Source organism: Carassius auratus, chromosome 38 (genome assembly GCF_003368295.1).
Source record: "Carassius auratus strain Wakin chromosome 38, ASM336829v1, whole genome shotgun sequence".
Taxonomy (NCBI): Eukaryota; Metazoa; Chordata; class Actinopteri; order Cypriniformes; family Cyprinidae; genus Carassius; species Carassius auratus.
Genome location: NC_039280.1, coordinates 6327673 through 6355355, shown reverse-complemented (window position 1 = coordinate 6355355; position 27683 = coordinate 6327673). Strand labels below are relative to the sequence as shown.

General features: G+C 36.2%; 1 protein-coding gene across 6 annotated transcripts; it reads left to right on the top strand.

The window, feature by feature from the left end:
- Window positions 1-669: 669 nt before the first annotated feature.
- map4k5 (mitogen-activated protein kinase kinase kinase kinase 5) lies at window positions 670-27190 on the top strand. Of its 6 annotated transcripts, none has more exons than XM_026223664.1 (33): window positions 670-836; window positions 1519-1700; window positions 4568-4625; window positions 13240-13330; window positions 13446-13510; window positions 13601-13656; window positions 13770-13817; window positions 13915-13957; window positions 14040-14112; window positions 14834-14965; window positions 15200-15262; window positions 15412-15493; window positions 15870-15989; window positions 16182-16260; window positions 17150-17208; window positions 17421-17488; window positions 18088-18132; window positions 18333-18375; window positions 18466-18682; window positions 18982-19067; window positions 19168-19209; window positions 19359-19443; window positions 20703-20782; window positions 20876-20936; window positions 21371-21485; window positions 22533-22591; window positions 22672-22775; window positions 22901-23078; window positions 23197-23265; window positions 23370-23462; window positions 23567-23637; window positions 24653-24708; window positions 26264-27190. In XM_026223664.1, the coding sequence occupies exons 2-33, from the start codon at window positions 1593-1595 to the stop codon at window positions 26349-26351; spliced, it is 2637 nt and encodes an 878-aa protein (XP_026079449.1). In that variant the 5' UTR covers window positions 670-836; window positions 1519-1592; the 3' UTR covers window positions 26352-27190. The 6 variants fall into 6 exon arrangements, with proteins under 6 accessions (XP_026079449.1, XP_026079448.1, XP_026079447.1 ...); XM_026223663.1 differs by having other exon boundaries at window positions 21368-21485; XM_026223662.1 differs by having other exon boundaries at window positions 18333-18393.
- The last annotated feature ends 493 nt before the right edge of the window (window positions 27191-27683 follow it).

Below are 27683 nucleotides of genomic sequence, written 5' to 3'. Positions count from 1 at the left end.
AATTAGTTTATTAAATAGTGTCTTCTTTTTATCGTATCTCTCTGTCCTCACTCTGAAGGCGAATTTGCAAAAAAAACTAATAACCATTAGAAATGGCAGGGTAATATTCATCTCTATGTGGAGCTGAAAATATATCCGTTAGATGGCGCTACGCACACACTAAAAAGAAAACAACGGGGGGACAAGAAAGAAAAGCAAATAAAGAGGTGTCAAAGAATGAAAGGCCATAATAACCTGTCTTTTACTGAAATACATGTTTTGTCAAGATTGTTTAGATTTCATGCACTGTAAATAAGCTGTAGATAGCAGTTATGACTTATCATTTAAAACAAGGAAAATAAATCTTATAAATGAAGACACCAAATATAAATAACACCAGTTAAGTATTGTATATATTATTTTCTTATTTATTTTCCCCATAACTATTGACTGTAACCATTGTCTAACCAGCTTCTACTTTGTCCCTACAATGGTACCATTATGGCTCAAATAATGCTCAGTGAAATTAACAGTGAGTGAATTAAAGTGAAAGAGATATTGTGTAACGCTTTAACATTTTGTTTGCTTTTATATAGTATGTTTGCTTTCATATGAGTGTGTGTGTGTGTGTGTGCGTGTGTGCGAACGCGTGCGTGTATCCGTGTCTGTGCGAGGTTTTTAGTGTGTGTGTGCGTGTGTGTGTGAGGTCTGGTGATCTGGCTTCAGCTGAAGTTAGTTTGCTCTTCTCTCTGTTCCTGTTTGGATGGTTATTTCGACGCAAAATGAACTTCGGATGAACATTTAAGAAAACTTTAAATCTGCATGAGTTCCGAGGACAACGATTATTCGCACAAATGGTGAAGTTTAAATCAAAGTTTCTGAATTTAAGTTATTTATTTAGCGTTGTAGTTTGACGCTGTTTATAGCATTAGCTTTAGCTTCTGTTGAACTTTACTGTCACGTAGAGCGAAAGGCTGTTAAAACACTCACCAGCTAAATGCAACTATATATCTATAAACTCTTTATTATGCTTTATGAACATATTTGTATGTTTATATTTGGTCTTTAAAAATGAAGTTTCAAGCTGAAGTCATTATGTGAGATTAGTTAGCAGAAGTTAGCTGAGTTAACGTTAGCTTCATAAGCGGAGATTCAGACACTTTTTTTTTTCTTTTTTTTTTATACTTTCACTACTGAAACTTTAAAAAAACGGTCTTTCTCACCATGAGGGGGGAACTTTTAAAACAAACCACCTGTTTTAGATAGTTAACGCTTCCTGACACCCGTCAATAATTTTGACGTGTTCAAATAACTGAATGTACAGCTTAAAATCTTCTATACTTTATTTAAAATAATATGCTTATAAAAGTATAAGTATCTGAACCAATTAAATTATGCTATTAAACAGTTTGCTAATAGATGTTTTTGTTGTCTTTGTAAAATGCCTTTAAGTTATTATTTATCTGTCTAACTGTTGCTGTCTAAGCTTAGGTGTGCTGTTATTAATCTCATGTTGTTCTGGTTTCTATTATTTTTCAGGAGGATGTGTACCTCAGGTCTGCTGTAAAACTGAATCTGGGTCATTAAAGTAGTAAATCCTCCAGTCCGACAGCATGGATCTGCTGGGCCGGTCCGGAGGGGAGATTCAGCGCAGAAACCCACAGAACGACTTTGAGCTTATCCAGAGAGTTGGGAGTGGAACCTATGGAGATGTGTATAAGGTACTGGCCCCATTATAACTGGGATGCATGAGACGACTCTATTATATAGCAAACATTAATATATGTACGTACGTATATGTGTGCAATTAATATTTGACTTCAATTTTAGCCAGTAACAGTTTATTAATGTGATTATGTGGTGGTAATGTTTCCATGTTGGGTCAGAAATTTTACCTGGAGTCATCAGTCTTAGGCGCTTCGGTTGCCAATTGATACAGAGGGCTACTGAAATGATCAGTAGCAAGACAAATTAATAATGTGTTTATCTGTTTAATATTGTTATTTTTTTTTTAGCTGTTTAGGGAACCTAATGCTCTTAAAAATGTGGGAATTTCATATTCAGGAAATGTTTGGCTTTTGCACACGTGGAATATTTCCTGCATAAATTATAGCACTGAATCTAAAGAGACTCATTCCTGACCGTGTGTTATCCCAGCATGTGTTCATTTACTGCCTTTCCAAATCCCTCAAGAGAAAAAGGCCATATAAGGTCAGAAAATGTCTCAGTAGTAGCTCCTTAGAAGAATAACTTTTCAGTGTATTAATGACATATGTGGCTGGTTGTTTCCATGAAAAGAACCATTTGGTTTTAACTTCATGTAAATAGACTTAGCGAGCACTCCTGCAAAGTTTTACAGAGATTTATGTGACCATGGACCACAAAACCAGTCTTAAGTGTCAATTTTTCAAAATTGAGATTTATACATCATCTGAAAGCTGAATAAATTAGCTTTCCATTGATGTATGGTTTATTAGGATCGGACAATATTTTAGCCGACATACAACTATTTGTATATCTGTAATCTGAGGGTGCAAAAAATTAAAAATAAAAATACTGATAAAATCGCCTTTGAAGTAGTCCAAATGAATTCGTAGCAATGCATATTACTAATCAACAATTAAGTTTTTATATATTTTCAGTAGGAAATTAAAAAAATATCTTAATTGAACACGATATTTACATAATATCCTAATGATTTTGGCATAAAAGAAAAAGCTTTAATTTTGACCCATACAATGTCTTTTTGGCTATTGCTACAAATATACCTCAGCAACTTAAGACTGGTTTTGTGGTCCAGGGTCACATATAGAAAAACTCTAGCAACCAATCACTACTCACGTTTTAGTGGCATGTTTTTTACACATGCACACGCAATTCTTCAGAAAAGGTTAAAATCTATTTTGTGGGTTATTCTGGCTAAAAACTGAATTAATTTTTGGGAGTTTTGCTCATGAGTTTTTGCTGAGAAATGCAGTAGAAATAAATATTTGAAAATGAAAATGGCATGTGGGATCTGTGAGTTCTCATTCTGAATTATGCTCAAGAGATTCAATAATTTAAAAAAAAAAAAAATCATACTTGATCTCATGGAAACTTTGATCAAAGATTTATTAACTGCATTTGGCTGAGTCTGAGTGCAACATGAGTGTTTAATTTGTTTATTTGGAGACTAAACACACACACACATTGTCCCCCAGGAATTTGGATGTAGCCGGCGGTCTGGAAGTGCTTGGAAATCTGGTGAATGTTGTAGTTTCCATTCATTCAGCAGAGTGCGCGCGTGTGTGTGTGTGTGTGTGTGTGTAGGTCTGCGTATTACATTCACTGCTTCTGTTATTGTTCACTGGACACACTTCCTGGCTGGGTGTGTGGCTGCTGGTTATGTGGATGATCTGAGGGTTCAGCATTGATCCGTCCGATTTAGGGTCCTAAGGTTATTGTTTACTGAAACCTAAAACCATTATATCTCAGTTTTACAATTTTTTGCTTAAGTGTATTCAGGACTGAGGAAAAACAAAACAGAATTTAGAGAAAAATATAACATTTCAAAGAGCCCTAAATAGAACAAAAAAACAGCTTTTTAACACAAACAGAAGCGATAATCTTTTTTTAATTATGAAAAATTTTAGCTTTGCTGGTTTACTGGTCACAAACTAGCTTAAAAATTGTATTCTAAAGCATAATGGGTTACAGAATATAGTTTAAAGTTGCATTAAGGTTAGTTAACTGTATTCATAATGATTTAGGGCTATGGTTAGCGTAATCTCGGCTGCTTAGTAATAAAATGTAGTTACCTGGTTCAGGGAACTGATAACTTTCATGGTGCTACTGTGTGCTTTACTGTACAGTAAAGATAGTACAAAGCAGTCATACCGATTTACTTTGTTGTGTGTTATCGATGGACGGCATTGACTGAATTGGTGGTACATGTGGTGTGCTGTGTTTTTCTCACTGAGGCTCAGGCCACATGTAACTTCCTTCTAAGCACTTGTTTTTCTAACCCAGATGTGGATATGTCTAGCTACTCATGTTGTTTCACACATTCACACACAATCATACTGGCCTGTTTATCTGGCTCTGTTTTAAGATAAACACTTTTTATGAACAGCTAAATCACACCTGCAGGTTATATGGCAATCTGCAGAGCTCACTCAGTCACAAAAACCCCTGAGAATGTCTGAGAAATGCATAAAATCTTATAATGTCATAGGTGTTTGTATGGTGAGTTTGAAATTTCACTTTTAAAGTTAATTAAAAAATCCATATCCATTAATCATAAACGTTAATGGAATTGGCAAGAAAAATTACTAGCAAATAAGTGTGTAAACCTTAAAGCTAGTTGTCTAAAATAGAGGTATTAAATAGACATTTCATCCAGGACAGCCCACAAGACTCTTTTCTGTGTGTGCTTAATCTGCTTATGTGTTTTGATGGCTGTCGTCCTACTTCCATTTGGAAGCGATGACTCTTTCCATCAGAGACACTGCTCTCACTTACACGCTCACATTCCAGTGTTTTGATCGGAAACTATTCTCACTCTCTCCTCTTTAAATCACTCTTCCCTTCTTGTGTTTGTATTCTGCAGGCTCGTAATATCTCTACTGGAGAGCTTGCAGCAGTGAAAATCATCAAACTTGAGCCCGGTGAGTATGAGGCCATTCTGTTGAGCTTGAGGAGGTGTGGTGTAAAGTCTGTGGCGTAGTTCGTTAGACACATCCTGTTTTGTTTTCACCAGTGGAGAATGAAAGGAGAAATGAATGGTTGTTTAGGTTGATGTACATGAACGCTAGCACCTCCTTTTCCCAACATTTTAAGAGAGTGTGAAGAGTTATGCAGGGTTTTTCCCTCGCTTGAAATGGTCTTTGGTTGTAGCTCTCACACATGTCCAGTTGCAGTTAGTTCATAATAAACATTATGTATGTGCAAATTATAGCTTTTAAAGTTGGAGCTCCTTGAATTATAGACAAAACTGTTATTTTTCCCCCTTGTGTAAAAGCTGTTCCATTCTCATGCTCTCATGGCTTTGTTTGACTTCAAGTATCCCAAGAGATGACTTAAATCATTCAGAGCCAGATCAAAAGAAACAAACATTGTCATTGAAAGCACTTAGTAAAGTGGTCTAAACTCTCTGTAAGGTCGAAATATTTTAATTCAGTCATATATATTGGGTACTCATGTTAAAATGTATTTATTAAAATGGGATGATCAGCTATAAAGCTTACTGTTAATCAAAATAAAACTGAAATGACGATATGGCTTTGTGTGATTGCATTGTAATTTTACAGTTGTACTATACGATTTATTATTATTGTTATACTGTTTTTCTTAATTGGTCTGTTTTTATTCCATAGTGACGTTTTACAATAGTAATATTTCTTGTTTAATTTAGTATTTTAATATTGGCTAATTATAACCATAATTTATTATTACCGGTATTTTTTTATTATTATTCAATTTGTGCCAAATCTGTGTCAAATTGTGCCAACATATTTGTTTGTTCATTTATTTTATTATTCATTTTTAAATTATTTAAAGTCTAATTTGGATTTTCCCCCTAAAATCTTGTTTCGTGTTTCACAATGGAAAAGAGATTCTCATAATTGAAATTTGAAAGTTTTCTGAAGAGCGTTTTGTGCCACACTTCAGTGAATACTTTAATATCTGCTTGTCACTTTATTGAGGGGACTGGTGGACATAACAGATTTATTATACAGGACCCACTTGACTTTAAAATAACATGCTGATATTTAAAGTATGAACATAGATTTGAACATCTCTAGTATTCTTGTACTAGGTAAAAAATAAAGTTTCACTTCCCATAGAGTTTCAAAGATGTGCCTTGAATTGCTGTTTAGTTGAGAACACTGGACTGTCAAATAGGTTTTCACCATACTCCATACACATGCCTGGCAGTTTCTAGTCTGTCTGAAGAGGTTAAGGCTAGAAGGGAATCAAGGAATACAGCTGCAGCTATTGGGCAAGCACACATCAATATGGTGTCATTTTTGTCATGCTAAACAACAATTACTGTATGTGCATTACTCTAAGGGGTAGGTTTAGGGTTGGGGTAGGTGTAAATGTTAAAAAAACACAATCTAATAGATAGAAGATGTAATTAATTGTTTGTTTCTGGCTATAGCTGTATCCCTTCTAGCCACAACCCTCTGAAGACCTTGATTAGCTGGTTCTGGTGTGTTTAATTAGGATTAGGGCTAAACACTGCAGGGCAGTGGCCCTCCAGGAACAGGTTTGAACACCCCTGTTTGACACTTTTGAAGTGTTTCGCATCTTGTATAAAACCACAAAACAGGATATGAAGGCACAGTCATATAGAGAGGAAAGTGAATTCACCTACAAATTTGCCTCAACCCACTGACATTTTTCTTGGGCGGTTGCTGAAGAAATTGTAAATCTTTGGTATTCCTTATTACTAAACTTAACATCAGTTCATCATTTTTTCCACAGAGTGACTGGTTTGGATTGAGAATACTATGTAGAGAATGAAGTTACACAAGTTTCCTTTCTGATGCTTTCTGATTGCTTGAATTCTAACGTTACGTCTGTCCCAATAGAGGCTGACTGACCTTTTATAGTGAACTCAGTGAAGTGTGTGCATTTGTTTTTGTCAGATCACATGATGCTTTTGATTGGTTATCAGATTCCTTCAGTTGGTTGTGTCATTTTACTTTTTCTGTAAGTGATCCAGTGTCTTGTGAAATTGTCTGAAGTTTTTGAGAAGGGAGGCACCAGAGGAGCATCTGGAACAAAGTGTGCTTGAAAAACAGGCAGAATCTGATAGCCACCTGAAAGCAGGTGTGAGCTCTTGTGTGTTTGTCTTTACAAGAAAGCTGACTCATTCTTGTATGTATAGGAGTCATCTTTAAAAGCCGTTTTTGTGTGTATCTGTGTGTGTTTGTGCAGAGTTGTGTGTGACCACCAATGGTATCTCATGGAGAACTGAAAAGCTGACTGTATTCACAACTTTTTTTTTTTTGCACTAGCCACACTCTTACCCTGCTGCAGGAAAAAAACTTTGACAAAAAACAACTTCGACTGAGCTGAGACACACTTGTTGATGTAGAGAACGGATTTCTTTCTTTGTTCATTGGCTTTTTAACGCTCCACCCCTTAGAAATGATCCAGTCGGGCATAGCAACTGTTTCTAACCAGCAGGACGTCTGTCGAGAGCATTTTTTACTGTGGTATTCTGGGCTCTCGTTCCACTGTTGAGAGAGCATGGGTGGTTTTTGTCATAGTTCGGTTTGTGGAAATATTATATATGAATCCCAATGATAAAATATGCCAAGCATGACTAATTATAATGAAGTCATTAATTGTAAATAAGATTAAATAATGTTTACCCCTATTTTAATTTGGGATTAATTTGCTGATACTTTGTTCTAAATGTATCACAAACAGCTGGCTAATAGGTTTAGATCATGTGTTTCCCAAAGCATTTTGTGGGCTATTCTTGCAGCCTTTCTTTTGATCTCTCACACAAATTCCAATATATTGGCAATACTTGTTTCTGTCTAAAATCTGGTGGGTGTTTTTTTTTTTTTTTAGAAAATTAAGACATGTACAATTATACATTTAGCAGACACTTTTATCCAAAGTGACTTACAGTGCATTCAGGCCATTTTTTTTACCAGTATGTGTGTTCCCTGGGAATTTAACCCATGACCTTTTGCGCTGCTAACGCAGTGCTCTACCACTGACCCACAGAAACTCTAAAGAGATCTGGTAAGTGATGTTACAGTTGGATAAGAATGTCTTAAGAGAAGTGAAGCTTCTTCATGTAAGTCGCTTATTTAATTTTAAGTGTGTACCCAAATAAAGAGTTCACCTAATCTGTTCCTCATGCATTTCTTTCCAATCTGACAGTTTTAGTGCACAAGACAATTTAAAAAATCTTGTCTGATCTTCCTTGAAGACAAACCACATGTATTATCAGGGTTTGCTGCGGTGTCTTAAAAAGTCATACATTTTGTTTCAAATTTAAGGCCTTAACAAGTCTTAAATTGTACAAGAAAGTCTGAACCTGTTAACTGTCACCCGTCCACCCTGTGGGACGCCTACGTTTACTTCAGTATATTACAATTAAATCTAATCTAATCTTGACAAACTATATATCGTTGGAAAGATCTAAGACTCCCAAATATATATTTTCCCAATACTTTTTGTTAAAAATTATGTAGGAAAAGTAATCGATTAATGTATGACAAGAGTCCACCCTCAAAAATCTAAATTATAACTGGAGGTTTGACCTTTGTTTAAAAAAAATAATTTTTTGTTGCCTTTTTCTCTATCACATTTTAGAAATCATCAGAAATGATATATTGACTGAAAACTTAAAAACTCAAAATTCATCCTTTAAAACCCATTTTAAAATCAGACATTGCATTACCATGAAAATGGTACATCAATATCATGTTACAAAATATTTTCGTTCATGAATTATACAAATTTAAGTTTGGATTGTGCACTACAAAGTCAATATTCAAAAATGTGAGTGACAGTTAAGGGGTTAATTATGATTTCAAGAGGTCTTAAATTTGGGGATGGGAAGACCAGAATTGAGATATGGCTGAAAGTGAGGGTTAAACTTCAAAAGGCTAACATTATGATTTCATATGAAATTATTAAGTTCTATTACTGCTGTGAACTGACCACAAAGAAAATATTAAGAATAAAAATTTTAAAAAAATCAAGAGTCAGCTGTCCATGGTAGTCCTTAAGATATCAACACAATAACACACTCAACAAAATATCATCTAATTATCTTTATCGATTAAATCCCAGAACATTTTGTAGATGTCTTTTTATATATATATATATAATACACACCCCTAATATATTTCATTGAAATAATAATGTATTGATAATAATGGTTTAAATGAATATATTAATACATACTTTTGACTTTAAAGGCTGAAATGTAAAATGTATAATTTTTTTAAACTTATTTTTTTTGTGAAAAACTTGTATCTGAACATATTGAAATAATAATGTATTGATTATAATGGTTTAAATTAATATATTAAAAATACTTTTGACTTTAAAGGCTGAAATGTAAAATGTATAATTTTTTAAAAAACTTAGTTTTTGTGAAAAACTTGTATCTGAACTGTAAATTATGCTTTTTAAAGTAATTTTATGGTAATTTATGATACTTTATATGGTACTATAGACATTGCTGTACCCCGCTCATATGGTATAGATTTTTTTTGTGTTCAGGTCTTAGAAAAAGGTCTTAAAAGTCTTAAATTTGAGCTTAAAAATCCTGCAGAAACCCCATAGTGTAAGATACTTTACTGTTCAAAAGTTTGTTGTCTTTTTTTTTATTTATTTTTAGAAATTAAAGGGATAGTTCACCCAAAAATAAAAATTATGTCATTAATTACTCGGCAGCAGTCCAGTCCTTTTTAAAGCAAGACGCTTCTGACACTGTCTGTTGTTCAAGAGTGGCTTGACACAAGGAATGCAACAGCTGAAACCCATGTCTTGCATACGTTTGTGTGTAGTGGTTCTTGAAGCACTGACTCCAGCTGCAGTCCACTCTTTGTGAATCTCCCCCACATTTTTCAATAGGTTTTGTTTCACAATCCTCTCCAGGGTGCGGTTATCCCTATAGCGTGTACACTTTTTTTTCTACCACATCTTTTCCTTCCCTTTGCCTCTCTATTAATGTGCTTGGACACAGAGCTCTGTGAACAGCCAGCCTCTTTTGCAATGACTTTTTGTGTTTTGCCCTCCTTGTGCAATGGTCGTCAGTGGTCGTCTTTTGGACAACTGTCAAGTCAGCAGTCTTCCCCATGATTGTGTAGCCTACAGAACTAGACTGAGAGACCATTTAAAGCTTTGCAGGTATTTTGAGTTAATTAGCTGATTAGCGTGTGGCACCAGGGGTCTTCAATATTGAACCTTTTCACAATATTTTAATTTTCTGAGATTCTGAATTTTGGATTTTCCTTAGTTGTCAGTTCTAAACATCAAAATTAAAAGAACAAAACATTTGAAATATATCAGTATGTGTGTAATGAATGAATATAATATACAAGTTTCACATTTTGAATGGAATTAGTGAAATAAACTTTTTAATGATATTCTAATTCTATGATCAGCACCTGTAAATAGAAGCTGAAGCTTTGACTGAGGTCATTCACTTGTTCACAGTGTCTTATTTCCTGTAGAGTGAATGACACATAGTGCACAATGTAGGTGATAGGGAACGATTAAGACAGTAAATATGCTTTTTGGGTTGAGGCAATTGAGGTCTGGTTTTGCGTTGTGTCAGGCGAACTGCGGCAGCGCGCACTGTCTTATCTGGACTTTGGCTCTGGTCCGGAGTCACGATTGCACGGAGTGGATCATATGCATCGGCATATATTAAACCATTTTAAAACCACACAGCCTCAGCATGTTTATGATCACTATTTTGTTTGAATCTAGTGGGTAATCTTTTAGACTGTCACTTTTAAATGCGGCTTTACCAAGCTCAGTGGCTCTAGACATAAGCAGATATTAACAAAATGCTATTGGTTATTTTAAAAAGGGAGCGGGGCTGCTCGATATGTCCCGCCCTGTCTTCCTGTTTCATTTGAAACTGCCAAGGCGCTTCAGGAGGCCTTTTAACAATACAAAGGCAGATCCCTTTAGCACAGTTGATGACGCTTTGAGTGGTCAAGAATATTCCAATGTTCATCCTTTTGATTCCTCTGTCCTCATTTCCTTTCCTTACATCCTGCCCTCATATCCTAAGGGGGGTGAGCTAAAACGCTAGGAAAGGTAGCGAGGAAAGGAAATGTGGATGCACAAATAAGAAATGAGAAGCACCCAGTATCAGCTTTCCATTGTAACATCGCTAAAGGTAAATATGAGGGTGACATCTAGGGAAGACTAATGATAAGATTCACTTTAAACATGTTTTAAATGTTTAACTATCGATTCGCAGAATTTCAGAATCAATATTTTATCGACGTCTTTTTTTTTTTGCCCTTCCCTAGTAATGACTACTGAAAATTCAGTTTTGTCATCACAGTAATAATTACAATTTTAAAGATTTTAAAATATTACTGCAATACTTTGTACTGTATGGTTTAAAAACACTTACTTGTATAAATTTCCAGGAATTTAAAAACGCACAAATGGTAAATTCCATGTGTTTGTAAGAAATTTCTGCATCATAAGCATATAACCTGCAAGAATGAGTAAAATTATATGCAGTACCTGCAATTCTAAATTGAATAGCTGCTTAGAAGATATTACTGCCCCAAAACTTTTGAACTGTAGTGTATTTTAAAGAATGTCAGTGGGATCCACTGCAAATGATGACACAATTCTCATTATTAGGTGAACTATTTCTTACAAATATTTGATCTGCATTACTGTGTGAATTCAGGATATTTGTGATATTTGTAAAGAATGTCAATTTAAAATGATTGCATGGTGATGAATAACAGCATGATAAATAATCTTATAGAGTGGTTGATCCTCCTCCAAACTGTAATTAGTTTTGTGCTTGTGGGAATTCTAATCCAAAAGATTGAGGAGCTGGGTGATTGTAACAAAAGGGGACTGGTTTAGTCATGGCTAGCTTGATTTATTGCAACTGACACTACTAAATACTAACAGCTTGTTTTCTGAGAAGTGCATCGAGCTCAGAGGAAGCTGCCTGAGTTCAGCTTTCAGCAGACAAACCCTCAGGCCCAGCTACTGTCTTCGACACACACAGGCTCACATTATCTCACAGACACACACTCTTGGGCATGGCCTGTTTGTCTTGAGCGGAGAGGAAGTGGTCAGAGCTGGTAGGCTTGACTTCATAGCTGTGCTGATTCTTGTTTGTCACATACACACACACACACACACATACAGTTTGATGCTATAGATGTCCTAGGAATGAGGTGTTAAAATGCAAAAGTGTGATGCTACAGGTGTGCTAGGAATGAGGTGTTAAAATGCAAAAGTGTGACTGACTGTTCCTTCCAGTCATTACTTTTCTGACCACAATGTTTTTTTTTTTTCATCGCATCATAGAGTCATGTGAAACAGAGGTGGTTTTGTTTTGTGTGCGACTTTGTAAGTTAAAGGTCTGCAGCAGAATAGAGAAGTGGCTACAGCCGGTTAACATCCATTATTGGGTTGAGGTTATACAATGTATTGAAAGGCTGTTTTTGGAAACTACATTTACCTCTGTCTTCATATTTCAAAACAGTCTTTACAATGTAATGATCTTACTCAAAAATCTAGTTATTCATATTTCACTTTGTTGTATATTTTTAAGAGAAGAAACGTATCCATCGTATTTGCATTTTCTTTTTTTAAATATTTAATTATAAAGCTATCATCATGAGTGATGAGATTTTCTGCTGTCGTGAACCGATCGAGAGATTCATATGTACAGGAAACAGCACCACCTGCAGGAAACAATGCAGAGTATATAGTGTATCACAGCTATCAAGTCGTAAACAGATCATGTGCTCGGACAAAAATGCCAGGTCTTTGAGTCACACAATTAATGAAAGTTGTTTAAAACGTAAAGGTGTGTGAGTCACTCCTGTAATGAAGCAGGTTGTGAAGTTTGAGGTGTGTGAGTTTGACTGATAGCATCTTTAATCTTCTTTCATATGTCACATCATGATACATTGAAATATTTGATTTGAGATCTGCCTTTAATGTATTTTCTTATTTTTTTCTTAGAAATTATATACAAAGCAGTAAGTGTTATAATACACGTTTAATAAAGCGTATTTATAAAGTGTTCATACTAAAAAATAAATCCACAAACTCCAGTTCAACTCAATCTGAAAGACATATTAATAATAGGGATAATGACACATCCGGCAAATATGCTGGTCATAAATTATACATTGACAGTTTTAGATGCATTTGTGAAGAGATCTGAGTGTGTCATGATGTGTGTTGGTATTTACACGGATTCAGAAGGAAGCGAATTATCCGTGACGAGAGACGAGGGGAAACCCATCACACGTACAGGCTTTATTTAGCATCGGAGATCAAAGAGTGAAGGAGTTCCAGCTCTGGAAGTCTTTTTTTGTGTGTGGTAACTAAATCACAAAAATATGCTCAGGAGAAGTAAATGAAAACCGATAAGTTCTCCCTCATTTCGTGATCATCATAATAATCACTCTCAGCACTCAACATTCATGCTGTCCATACCTGATTTGAGCACTCTGTTTTTCTTTTCATGGTTTTTATTTATACTGCTCTCATATATTGATTCCTCTCTCTCAGGTGATGATTTCTCAATCATCCAGCAAGAGATTTTTATGGTGAAGGAATGCACCCATCACAACATTGTGGCTTACTTTGGCAGCTACCTCTGGTAACAAATACATTTTATTGAGATTATAAAACATAAGATTTCAGATATTCACAAGATTAAAGATTTATTTAAATAACCCACATTTAAACTTAAAGATCTCTCCGTTTCATTCTAGCCGTGAGAAGTTGTGGATTTGTATGGAATACTGCGGTGGAGGATCCTTACAAGACATTTATCATGGTAAATTGGTTGTGTGAAGAAAATATGCACCCTCCATTTTTTTTTTATCCTGTCACTGCTAAATACGTGTGTGTTTGTGTACATGTGCAGTTACAGGTCCGCTCTCAGAAATTCAGATTGCCTATGTGTGCAGAGAGACGTTACAGGTAAGATTGTTCACACCTTCACATGGTCTAATGCTGTTAAGAATTTTTGTATTATAAAATTAACCCTTTAAACAACTTGAATCAATTTGTGTGTGTGTGTGTCTGTGTTTTAGGGTCTCGCTTATCTGCACTCCAAAAGCAAAATGCACAGAGACATCAAGGTAACATGGTTTCATAACCACTATATGTGTTTATTATATTGGCATTATGCCTATCTTTCTCATGCCAGTTAATAACTGTCAACTTATTGTGCAATAGGGAGCGAATATTCTGCTCACCGACAATGGAGATGTCAAATTAGGTGAGAGGTGTCACGCTATGATTTCAGGGTGTGTTTTTGTGTTACTGAATTTGAATGTAAAAAAAAAATTCCTGTTTTGCAGCGGACTTTGGAGTGGCTGCTAAAATAACGGCCACCATGGCAAAAAGGAAATCTTTCATTGGGACGCCCTACTGGTAAGACCTGTTCTGTGATAATGAAGCAGCTTCATTTAAATATGCTTGGTATACATATTCTTTTCAGCACAAATCAAACATCAAACATTGATCAGACATTCAAACATGGCAATAATTTCCTTATTCAGATTGAACGGCTTATTCAGGATCTCTGTGAACTATAACTTACTGTTGTGACAACACAGTCAGCTAGATGAGGGTAGACACACAAAGTGCACATGAAGTTCAGCTCATGAGACAAAAATGCAGCTCTACAAGTTTCCGTAAACAGGAGCGTTTTATAACATCTTGTGACTTAATCAGACATTGTGTGTATTTCTGTTCATGATGAGTTTTGATAACCGAGCACACAGCACTACACGGTTAAGAAACCATTTCCCCTCATTTATAAAAAGTCTGATCAGACCATAAGTTGTTTTTGAAAGAGGCCTTCTAAGGTCACAAATGTTGTAACTGTTGGATTAAAAATCCTGCTTAAAACAGAAATGTTGTGAAATATTATCGCAAGTTAAAGACCTATTTTCTATTTGAATGTATTTTTAAATGTCATTTACTCATGTGATGGTTCTGGTGTCACACCATCATTCAAAGATGCTTATGAGGTGCTCAAGAAACATTTATGATTACTAACAACATTGAATAGGCATTCATATCTTTTAAAAAGAAAAAACTTCTCAATATTAGTTCACGTGTCTTGTCTGCTCTGTGTTTGTGTTCCTAGGATGGCTCCAGAGGTGGCGGCAGTGGAGAAGAATGGAGGTTATAATCATCTGTGTGATATCTGGGCTGTTGGAATCACATCCATAGAACTGGCAGAGCTACAGCCGCCCATGTTTGACCTCCATCCCATGAGGTTTAAACACACTCTCTTCTTGCCAATGAGCAGACATGTTTTTAATCAATGCATTTGCTCCGGGCCCAGAGTTATAGTGAATCTTAATAACTTAATTATGTGCAAAAATCCTCTTTGTCCTCAGCCAAGATAATTAACCATAAGACTACCACCAAATTCTCATATAATTGCTCAGAGATTTGTATCTTTCTGTGATCTCCTCCTTTCTTCCTATTTGTGTGTGTGTATGTCCAGGGCTCTATTTCTGATGTCTAAAAGCAACTTCCAGCCACCCAAGCTAAAGGACAAGACCAAATGGTGAGCCTCTCTGACCTGTTTGTATGTGTATGTTTGCGCATTGGCGTACTAGAGAAATATAGTGTGTGTTCTGAATGAGTGTTTTACAAGTAAAATCCCCTGCTCCTGTTTCTTTCCCTTTCAGTTTTAACGGTCTTGCTTTTCTGCAGGTCTACAGCCTTCCATAACTTTGTTAAAATTTCCCTCACAAAGAACCCGAAGAAGAGGCCAACGGCTGAGAAGCTGCTCTCGGTAAAAATGTCCTCTCTACATCTCCATTTTATCAGTTAGTGATTCTTCACAGTAAAGCTCTTTAACTCATTCAGTGGAAGTTTATGTGCATATGCAATGAAATATAAACATTTTATCAAAAATGGAGTAAAATTGGTAGTTTTGAATAATTACAATTTGAAATAACTTTTTTTGAATTGGCAGTATGCTGCTGTAAAGAGTATCACAATCAAATGTGTAATGTGTAATATTAAAAATGTGTTCAACACACACCTTTCCGTTCCGTCAATATCAATAATTTTCTTGATTACATTCCTCTGTACTGTTATCTTTGACTGTCTGATTCCTACATCACAAGCAGCCGCTTACACTACTTTGTCTCTGTGTTTGCATGCAGCACTTATTCGTGGCTCAGACAGGTTTGACTCGACGGTTAGCTTTAGAGCTACTTGATAAGATGAACAACCCAGATAACCATCAATCTCACTTCAGTCAGGGGGATGAAGATGACTTTGAGGTAACTCAATGTGCGTGTGTGCGTGTGTTTGTGATGTGCATGTATGAAAGAGATGGCAAGTTAGTATGTAAATTTACTCTGTGAGAGTTTGTGTGTAAATGGGTTAGAGTTTCAGTCTATGAGTAAATGTGTGCAAACAATTGTCTGTGGTGGTATACATAGTTTTACTATGATTCTTTCTCTGGTCCGCAGCCGCTCTCAGAACGCCACACCATCCGCTCGTCCCACAGCAGGAGCTCTCGTGCTGAAAAGACCAAGTCTCAGATCAACTGTACGTGAATCACAGGCCTGAGCATGATTATGAGTGTCTCACTGACTTACCTATACCCAATGAACCCCGAAACAGTTCCACCGGCTGACAGAATGTATTCTGTGCTCTCCATTTAGTGCCGACTAGAAATAGTACATTTCATTATATAATACTAGTCATTTTAACTAAGTAATAGCTTTCCTAAAAGTTACTCCTTGGGATCCAAACAGAGTAAGGCTTTGACACATGGCATCAAATGAGGAGCCTGGTGCCTGTGGTTAAATATTTGTGTAACTGATCTGTTGTATTTGTCAGATGAGAATTTGGTTTAAGATTTAAAATGGCATAACATTGGTACTGTAATTTGTATATTTTGTATAGAAAATGATTTTAAATGTGGTTAATATTAAACAATCTCCCATTGGGGGAATTTAGGGATGTCCTCATTTTTTGTTTTGTTTTTTATTCTAACACTGTAAAGTTTTAGTTGATTGTTAGGATGTAGGTTATGGGCTTGTAGAAGTCTATCATATGTCCTTGTTTAGCTAATTCAACATGTTTAACCTTTACGGATGAACATGATGTACCACCACACACTCCAGACCACATTTATAATAAGTGGCATCTCTTGGTCTTATTCTGCTCTTGAAGAGTTTTAGCTCGTATTATTAGTTCGGATAGAAATGCATAGTCTTGAGCCCCCCCTGTGGCGGAGATGTGGTACTTCAAGTTTAGACTTTAGCTTAAACTTTGTCACAATTTTTGTTCAAAGCACCCCAATAGTGTTGAACAGAATGTAAAAAAAAAATTGCAGAATGCAAATAAATGACGGTGAAATGTTTTTGTCTTGTCTATGGCATGCTAGGTTAAGAAGTGCAGTAATGTGTTTTCTCTTGTCTCTGTCTTTCAGTTGATAGGCTTAAGTTTGAGCCCCCCATGAAGAAGGAGACTGAAGCAAGTGCTGAGATGGTGAGAAAAGCATTGCATAGTCCAGATTGTCAATACATCACTAATATTAATCAAACAGACACAAACACACATACACTACAGAATCAAACTCCCGTTCAATAAGAATATTAGTGTCATTGTTTGGGAGTAATTAACTATTTGCCCAGAACAGGTATGCAATGAAACCTGACTTGCATGTTTTCAAACTGTATATGTATGGTTCTTTCATGTAGGATGTAACAAAGGACAATGATTTCTCCTCCCCCTGGAGCCCATTCACAGAGGGTCCCATCACCTCCAGGTAACCATTAAAAGTTTTCTTTGTGACTTTATGAACAATTTGATTCCTGCTTCTGCCACCGGCATGAAAAAACCCCAAGCAGTCATTTCCCTGTTCTGTCTGCCTCGTTTCTCTGACGTCCCCACAAGTCTGCGCACTTCCTCCTTTCTCGCTTGAGCTCTGCTTGCATCCCCTCTACTTTGACTGGTCTGTTGTGTTTTTGTTCCCCGTTTTCCTTTACTTTTCCCTTTTGTGCACTCCTCCACTGAAGGAGTCTTCTGAAGAGCGTTGAGGATGAGTTATTTATACGGTAAAGAATTGGTTTGTGTAGATGTTTTTTAACAGAACGAAGGAAACCTCCATGCAGGTTTTAAAATTAACTCTCGCAAAGAGTCCAAATAAAGTAAACATTAATGCATGTTGTAAATCATTGCAATACAAAAGGTAAAATGCTAAATATGGTATCACAGTAAAAAAAAAAAAAAATTATGTTTGAGCAAATTTGTTCCATTATTCAGTTTCTTGAACAAAATTGTTCCATTATTCAGTTTCTAAGTAACTAATTAGCTTATTAATATTGTCTCTTTCGGTCCATTTCTCTCTCTTGTCCGTCTCTGAAGAGGGCACTTGGCTCCATTAGAAGATGCTTTTGAGGATGTTGATCTGTAAGTGTGGCTACTCTTACACTTTTAACTTTTTTAAAAACTTTATATTCTTCTGGGGCTTGCTTGTAAGATAAATCATATTCTGTCAAATCAGCATGGGAAAAAAATATGTGCCTTAAAAATTGCTAAATTAATCACAGGCAAAAAACAATTAAGTAAATGTATTCTTTTTCACTCCCATTTCATCTCCCCCCTCTCAGTTCAACTCTTAAACAGGGAGTGCCACCACCGCTTCCTCCTAAGGTAACTGTGAACGTGTGTGTAAGTGTGTGAATACCTAATATAAATAAAATAATTTTATTGGTGTGATTTTCAAATTCATATTTTTATCAGCCCTCTCAGGCTCGGTCGAGCAGTGTGTCTGATGAGTTTGGTTTAAGCGACGGGGCTCAGACGGTGCGGAGGTTCACGGGCTCTGATAACGGGTCTGTACCAGTGTATCGCAGACAGAGCACACCTGAGAGAGGAAGTAACACAGAACACACCCACTCAGACCACATGTCTGTGAGCGTCAGCAGCCCAGGGCTGCTCGTACACACCGCCAACCATGGTAAGACACACACACACACACGCGCGCTTATTCTCCAAATCATGTTTATTCACAAAATACTGTTTATGTACCACTTTCATATAGATGTATTGGAAAGTATGTTGATTAAGAAAGATTTTGAATGTTTCTGAAAGAAGTCTGTAAGGCTTACCAAACTGGTGAAATTGCTCATTTGGTGCAATATACAAAAGTAATTGACCACTGAAGTTGACCATATTTAAAATCTGAATGACATATTAAAAAAAAAAAAAACATAATAAATTACTGAATATTTCCAATTTCTCTTTTACTTTCTGTAGAGGAAGACTCAGATGAAAGTGTAAATGGAGATGTTTCAAAATCACCTCCCGGCCGTCCCCAGAGGAAAGAGAGAAAAGATTTTCCTGTAAGTGTGTGCGTGGGTATTTGTCCTGCCGAGAAGAGTGTGACGCATGAAAAGAATGTTGTGTGAATGTTGTACTCATTTTTCTGTTTTCTTATTATAGAAACCTGCTATTAACGGCCTGCCGCCCACTCCCAAAGTCCTGGTGAGTGACATCATCACACATCACTTAAGCTGAACTAAATGCTAATATCTACCAATCTCACTATTCATCAGCTATTTGCTCACTCCGTTATTTTAATTCTGTATTTTATAGCTGTTATAAACTTACATATTACCTCTCTGTGTCTGTAGATGGGAGCTTGCTTCTCAAAGGTTTTTGATGGTTGTCCTCTTAAAATTAACTGTGCCACTTCATGGATTCACCCAGAAACAAAAGGTAATGTGCAGATAACCGATGAATGTCTGTCTGATAAGTGTAGTGTTTTAGTGTCTTCTTTATGTATAGTGTAAGTCTGTAATCCTCACCAATGCTGCATTTATTTTGATCAAAAATACAGTAACGCAGTAATATTTTAAAATCTTGCTCAAATGTAAAATAACTGTTTAGTGTTTAAATGCATTTTTATAATCACATGGTCATATAATATCACATTGCACAAAAAAAATACTAAAGCTAGGCTATATATATAAAATGAATATGAGATATATATTTTTACTTGAATAGTAAATAAAGAAAATGAAAGAAAAATAGTTTTGGTTCATTTTTGTGCTGTGCGAAAGGAAACAAAGATGGCAGAAAGCGGCATCCTATTTTTCTGTAGGCCTGTTTTAAAAAAAAAAAAAAAAGATTTGTTTTTATTATGAATGTACACAAAAGCAAACATTTTACATTTCCCATTATCTTAGTTGTTTCCACTGTTAGAAGGAAAAAAATGTAAGTGATTGCGCCAGCGCACTACATTGACAATTCAGCCTGTTCTTTATCATAGTAAAATAGTCAGTCAAACATATGGGAAAAAAACACACTGCTCAGTTTAAATATGTAGTAAAATCTCAAGTTAAGCATTATCACCGTACCGCCATGATGTTGTGAAATACATTTTGTTTTATGTGGATATTGGAACACGAGTGATGTACATAATAATATTTTGACATTCAAATACATCACGAATACGGAAACATTTGATTTGGTGTCAAATGAGAAACCCAATGTTGGTTTCAGTTTCAGTCGTTTATATAGCTTTAGCTTCCTAATAATTTTAATTCTTGATCTTTTATAAATGCTGTTAATTTGTGGTGGAGTGAGGGCAACTAAAGTAGCCTAGCTATGTTTACTGTGTTTACATTTTGTGGATGCATTAGGCCTATTTCTGAATGAGCCTGTTTTCTCTTAAAAAAAAAAAAAAAAAAACAATTTTGTTTTAATGTTTATCGTATTTTAACCATGTGGCAAACCTTTTAAAATATTTAAATGAATTAGTGAAAATAAAAACTTTTTAAACAGTGTATCTGATTGTATTAACCAGTCCAACTTTTTGTAGTCTGTTAACAGTTAACTGGTTAAAATAAGCAGCCGTAGTTGAAAGCAGTTGTCCTGCGTAGTAGTAGTAGTAGTAGTTGTTTGTTGTTGTTTTTTTATGATTCTTTAATATCAGCCTGTAAACACTACTTTTGGTTATTGTTTTTTTTTTTTAGACCAGTATCTGATATTTGGCACTGAAGACGGAATCTACACTCTGAACCTAAATGAGCTGCATGAAGCCTCCATGGAGCAGGTACAGCCTAAACTCTGACTTTCACCTTTACCCTTGACCTTGAATAGCTGACAGGTCCATGAACTCATCACATGCTGTTTTGATGTGTTTCAGTTGTTTCCACGGCGATGCACATGGCTGTACATAATCAATAATAATCTGATGTCATTATCAGGTGAGTGAGAGTGATGTGGGAGCGGCTCTTCTGTCTTTCTGTTACTGAGATTCTCTGCAGTACCTACATGATCCCTGTCTGTCTGTTTCTCTCTGTTCACGGCTGATTTTACTGCTTGCTGGCTCTTCTAATGCCTAAATCACCATAATCAGAAGGTAAAATTTAAATCCTCTGTCCTCTAGACCCACACGCACACACTAATATCACATCATCTTTCTGGCCTCATTCTTAATCTGATTTTGATTCAACTTGCATAACTACACAGCTCAGCTTTTCCTTGTGCTGGGAGTAATGACTATTCATTTCTGCGGGGCAGCATTTTTCCATTCTCATCAGCACAAATGATATGAATTTTGTCATACGTTGGATATCCTGTGTGTAGTTATACACGGTGTATGGTACACATGGTGATGTGTGTTATCTCTCGTTTAAAGGGAAGACGTTTCAATTGTATTCCCATAATTTGATTGGGCTGTTTGAACAGCTCAGGAAACCTGGACTGGCCACTCAGTTCCACACCCACAGATTCCCTGACAGGATACTGCCCAGGTACACACACACAATTTTGTATATTCTTATATTATTCTTTTTATTATCTGTGTCCTGTCTTGTCATTCTGTTGCACTGTGGAGCTTCTGTCACTAAAACAAATGCCTTATATACATAAGGAATACATACATTCCTAATATACGTACATTAATCCTAATATACAGTATAATTGTTTAATTAAGCTGAGATATAGCAATATAAATTCTTAATTACTTAAGTACTTTTAACTTCATTGTACTTTAAATTACCCCTGCTACTAAATAAAAAAAACTGTTTTTTTTTTTTTTTTTTAAATGGGCAAAAAGAGACCTCCGAGCTACATTTTTGTTTTATAATTATTTTTAATCCCTGCATGACTTTAGTCATACGTTATAAATATAAGTTATAGTTTAAAAACAGTGCTATCATTGTTATATAACAATGAGATTTGTCTACAAAGAGAAACATTGGAAAATAGGCATATTTATTCAAGACATTACTATATGACACAAATATGCATTTATTATTCTTGCAATCACCGCTAGAAAGGCCAACTTCACCATGATGAACTTAAAATTGGGTTCTATTATTTTTCCTCAACAAAAATTTGATACGAACAGAGGGGAAACTATTAGCAACACCAACATATCAACAAAGCTAATGTTTCCTGTTAGTTTAAGCACAAACTAAGAAAAGTAAAACCAAACTGAACATGGTGTGTGTTTATGGTGTATGTCGGCAGTGTTTCTCGGCGAGGGGAAGGGCATGGTGGAGGTGGGGCTTAGGTAGACAAAATTATTGGATATTGTGATATTTTTTATTATATATATATTATTGACAAATTTTGAAGTAGTTTTTATTTTTACATTTTCAGTTTTAGTAATTATGTACTTGTCACTTTAATATTTTTATTTTACTTTTATTTTAGCTTTAGTTATTTTAGAATTTCAACTTGTACTATAATAGAAATTTAATAATTGTTTTTATTTCATTTCAGATTTATTTCAGTTTTTCCAAATGTATTTTTAATTGTAGTTAACAGTTAACACACTGTTGTCTGCTTCACAGGAGGTTTGCTCTCACCACCAAGATCCCAGACACCAAGGGATGCCACAAGTGTTGCATCGGTAAAGCTTTAAACACACACTCCTTTACCAACACACACACTCGAACTGAGTTTGATCTGCTCACTTTCTCTTTCTCTCAGTGCGGAATCCGTACACGGGTCACAAGTATCTCTGTGGAGCTTTGCAGTCTGGGATTGTTTTGCTGCAGTGGTACGAACCCATGGAGAGATTCATGCTCATAAAGGTTAGACACACACAAAAAACTGTATTTGCAAACCAGAAGGAAAGTTGAATTAAATCCCGACTGAATAAAGCAAAAGATGGCATATGACATTAAGAAGCTTTTAAATCTCTCCCTCTCTCACATAGCACTTTGATTTCCCGTTACCGAGTCCGCTGCGTGTGTTTGAGATGCTGGTGGTCCCTGAGCAGGAGTATCCTCTGATGTGTGTGGCGGTGAGTAAGGGCACTGAGCCGGGACAGGTGGTTCGCTTCCAGACCATCAATCTCAATTCCTGCTCCTCTTGGTTCACTGAGATCGGCTCAGGTGTGGCTCTCTCTCAAACACAGTTTATTCTGTTTTTTTTTATACTGTCCTATACCATGCTAGCAAAATACCTAATAACCTAGTAAAACAAAGTGATGGTGTATTTATCTGTCTGTAGGAGGTAACCAGGTCGATGCGATCCATGTGACACAGTTAGAGAGAGACACCGTGCTTGTGTGCCTGGACAGTGAGTGAAATATCATCCAACATATACCCTGATAAACATTATTTTACCAAAAACAAAAGTGATTAAATATTTCTAATGTTGTCTCTCTTCTTGTGTTTGTATAGAGAACGTAAAAATAGTGAACTTGCAGGGAAAGCTGAAGTCTAATAAGAAACTGGCGTCTGAGCTGAGCTTCGATTTCTGTGTCGACTCCGTAGGTGAGAGATCCACTTCTGCACTCATCCAGCTGTGATATGCTTTTATTCTGTTGTGTAGTGTGTTGATGGATGTGTGTAACCTTATATATGTGTGTGTTTGTCAGTGTGTCTCCAGGACAGTGTTCTGGCCTTCTGGAAACATGGGATGCAAGGGAAGAACTTCAAATCAAACGAGGTAAACGCAGACATGGTGCCAACGTTGCATTATTAGTGTATATTTATTTTATCTGTTCATGCATTCAAACCTATGATGTGAGCACAAGCACTCTTTCTGGTGAAACTTATATATGTGTGTGTGTGTGAGCGCACGCGCATACAGTGATATGTATTTGTATTATGTGTGTGAGGTTTTGTTTCATGTTTCTTGGCTCTGCAGCATGTAATAGAAGTACAATAAAAGGACAAAGGTCTTCTGGAGGTGAAGGACTGTCTTTATGAAATATGATAGTGTTTGTGTGTGCGTGTGAGACATAGATGACAGGGTTTGATGGATGATGTAAAATTCATGTACAATCAGAAAGCTCCAGCTGGCCAGAGAGTAATGGATTAAATTATTCAGCTGTTTTTCTCCTCTCTGACTCCAATGAAAAGCGGTCGGCACCTACACCCCTCAAAAGAGTATGAGAGAGAGTGTGTGTGTGGGGGGGGGGGGGGGTTGAGGTGTACAGCCTGCCAGGTGGTGCACCTGCATTGCCAACCATTGTATTTTGAGAACATGACCCACGTTTGATATTTTCGCCCATTATTAAAACTTTTTGGGATAAGAGAACATCTAAGTAGGAGGTTGTGGTCTATCATTATTAAATGAATAGTTCACCCAAAAATGAAAATTTGCTGAAAATCTACTAACCCTCAGGCAATCCAAGATGTAGATGAGTTTGTTTCTTCATCAGAACAGATTTGGAGAAAATTATCCTCTGCAGTGAATGGGTGCCGTCAAAATGAGAGTCCAAGCAGCTGATAAAAACATAGAAATCGACACAAATCCTTTATTAAGACACTTTTAACTTCAAACCATTATTTCTAGACATAATGTCAGAGTCCATAATAATGCTTCTTAAAATAAAAAAGTCCATCTCACATCAAAATCCACTACAGAGGATCCATTGTTGATCAAGTGATGTAATGCTGGACCTTTTCTTCTGCAGGTGTACAGTTGTTTATTAAAGGATATTTCCACTTGTTTGCAGGTGACACAGGAGATTTCAGACCCAAGCAGAGTGTTCAGACTCCTGGGATCAGACAGGTTAGAACCAGATCAAATCATTTCTGTCTCTCTCTTGCCTTACATCATCACTCTTTTACTTCGATTTTTTTCGTCTCTGTCTCCTGGAAACATTACTGTCTGCCACCATGTCTTCCCAGAAACTCTGCATGTAGCCTTTTTACTTTCGCACATACAGTGGACAGAAATAGAGGCATGAGGAGGAAAAAAGCCAACAGGGAGAATGTAGTGTCTCTGCTGAGTTTGTTTCTATAGTGAGGGAAGCCCTGGGTTAGGTTTATGTGGGGGACCTGAGCTCTGTGTGACATACGGGGTTAAATTAGGTCTGTCAATTTAACACTCAAGCTGACTGATGAGGTTCTGCTGTCTCCGTTAGTTAGACTTGTAGTTTTTACTGGTCCCAGTTACAAGGGGGGTGGTTTGTTTTTTAACAGTTTTAAAAATGTGTTTTATGCTCACCAAAAATAAATAACAAAACGTAATATTGTGAAATTATTAAAATTTAAAATAACAATCAAATAACAATCTAAAATAATGTAATTTATTGCTAAGGTCAAAGCTAAATTTTCAGCAGCCATTATTCCCAGCTTCAGCGTCATGTGATTTTTCATTAAATGATTCTAATATAATGATTTGGTGCTCAGGAGACATTTATTATTATTATAATCAATGCACTTTAACATCTTTTGTAAAAATATTAAAAAAAAACTAGAATTTTTTGGTTGGTGGGTTTTTTTTTAATGATGAATAAACAATTTGAAAGAACAAGCCTTTATTTCAAAGTGAAATCTTTTGGAAGCTTGTAAATGTCTTTCACATTTAATGCACCCTTGCTGATTAAAATATTAATTTCTTTTTTAAAGCCTTTCTGATTCCAAAATTTTCAATGGTAGTATGTATTTTTGCCCACTATTCTTCTTCATTAACAAAATAAGTGTCCAGGCTCTTAGGGTTGTCATTAATTAAATAAATTATAAGTGAATAAAATGCAATAAAAAAAAGACATCAGCAAAAAAAAAAAAAGACAATTCTTACATTCAGAAATGGCTTAAAGGGGGTACATTTATATGTAAATAAAACAAGCATTATATTGACATCAGTTTTCTGAGGCCACATTTTAATGTATATTCAATGCTTTACTTGTCTTGTACTTTGTGTGTGTGTGTGTGTGTGTGTGTGTGTGTGTGTGTGTGTGTGTGTGTGTGTGTGTGTGTGTGTGTGCGCGCGCGCATGTGTGCTTTGGCCACAGAAACGTATCTGTGACACCATACATTGATGCCACATAAACAATGGCCCTGCACCACCCCAAAACCCTCTTTAGCGCATTCTGTCTCTCTCTTTCACTCTCCCTCTGAGATCTCCATATTTTATTTACACTGGCAGTGCCAAGCTGGTGTCTCCGTGCTGTAATTTCATCTGAGGACACGACCAGCCTCCCGCTTGCACCAACCTCACGCAACCCCTCGACATTTGCATAATCATGGCTTTCTTCCACACTTTCACACTCATCTCCTCTTTATGGCACATGTTGATTTTGAGAAGTGTATTTGTGTATTAATATTTGTGTGTATTTTAGGGTTGTTGTTTTGGAGAGCCGGCCTACAGATAACCCTACTGCTCTCAGTAACCTCTACATCCTGGCTGGACATGAGAACAGTTATTAGCTCCGCCTCCTTCAGCCGTTCAGGCCCGCAGTACCCATGATGCATTCGTTCCGGAACGGCACCGACGCTGGACAACCACAGCTGAGCTGATGTGCAGACTGTGTTTATTGCTAAATCTCACTGCAGCCTTATGCCATATGCTGCCCACCGCCAGAGACAGCCAGACGTCTCGCCACTTCGGGCATCCAGAATCAAACAGCATGCAGATCTACAGCAGCCAGTCAGATTTTTGTAAATCAAGCAAGCAATCGCCAGAGATGCAGGCACTAGTGCTGTTAAATGCCTGTTTTTTAAACTGTATTAAATATTGTAATCATTCTAAACATTTAAAAACCATTAAAGCTGTAAAGATAGAACATTGAGCAAAATGCGTTGCTGCTCAAAAAGTGCCATATAAGGGAACGGTTTTATTAAATATAACTAACTTTGGAGGTTTCGTGTTAATTGTAGATTTAAAATGTCAGTTTTCATGCCGGCTAATGGGGAGAGTTTTGGGAGAATGAGTGAGTGTTATTTATTCAGCTGAGTCATGTGAGTGAAGCATCTCGCCCTCATGTTACTGAGTGAATATTTTTCTGCTGCAGGTCATTTTCTCTCGGTTTGTTGTTGCTCTTTTATTTTTTCCAGCTCGAGTAATATTTTAAAATTTCAGTTATCTCTTTTTAAAAGTAAGTTTAATTCGATACTTGCACCTTGTAAGCACTTTTGTACATGTTCTTTTTGTATTTAAAAATGACAAAACATGGGAGATGTGAGGTTGCTGTGATATCTCAAGTGTTTCCGTTGCTTTGGTTTTAATGTATGCAGCTTTTGTAATAAAAAGGCAATTGTTAACACTTTGGGATTTTTGTCAAAATCATCAATACACAAGAATATAATCAATATCTCTCAAAACCAACATATTTGGACATACTCCCAGTGGGAAAAAAAAGGTCCATACATGGACCAAACATTGGGGTAGTGTTGTACTAATTATTACAACTACAACAAAAATACAAGTACACTATATGTGACCCTGTACCACAAAACCAGTCTTAAGTTCCACAGGTATATTTGTAGCTATTGTCAGTAAACAAAAATCAACACCCTTCCATGATACTGCTCTAAATGTATTAAAATCACAATGTTTTGACCCTAAGGTCATCGTCAGGCAAAAATACTTTATTGTTTGACGAAGACCTTCAAGTTTACTGTGAAGAGTTCTATATGCTTGAGCACCTGCCCAAAGTTTTTGGATGTGTGAGCATTACACTCTTTATTTGTAGCAATAGCCAACAATACATGATTGTAAGGGTCAAAATTTATTTTTTTAAGCCAAAAATCATTATGATA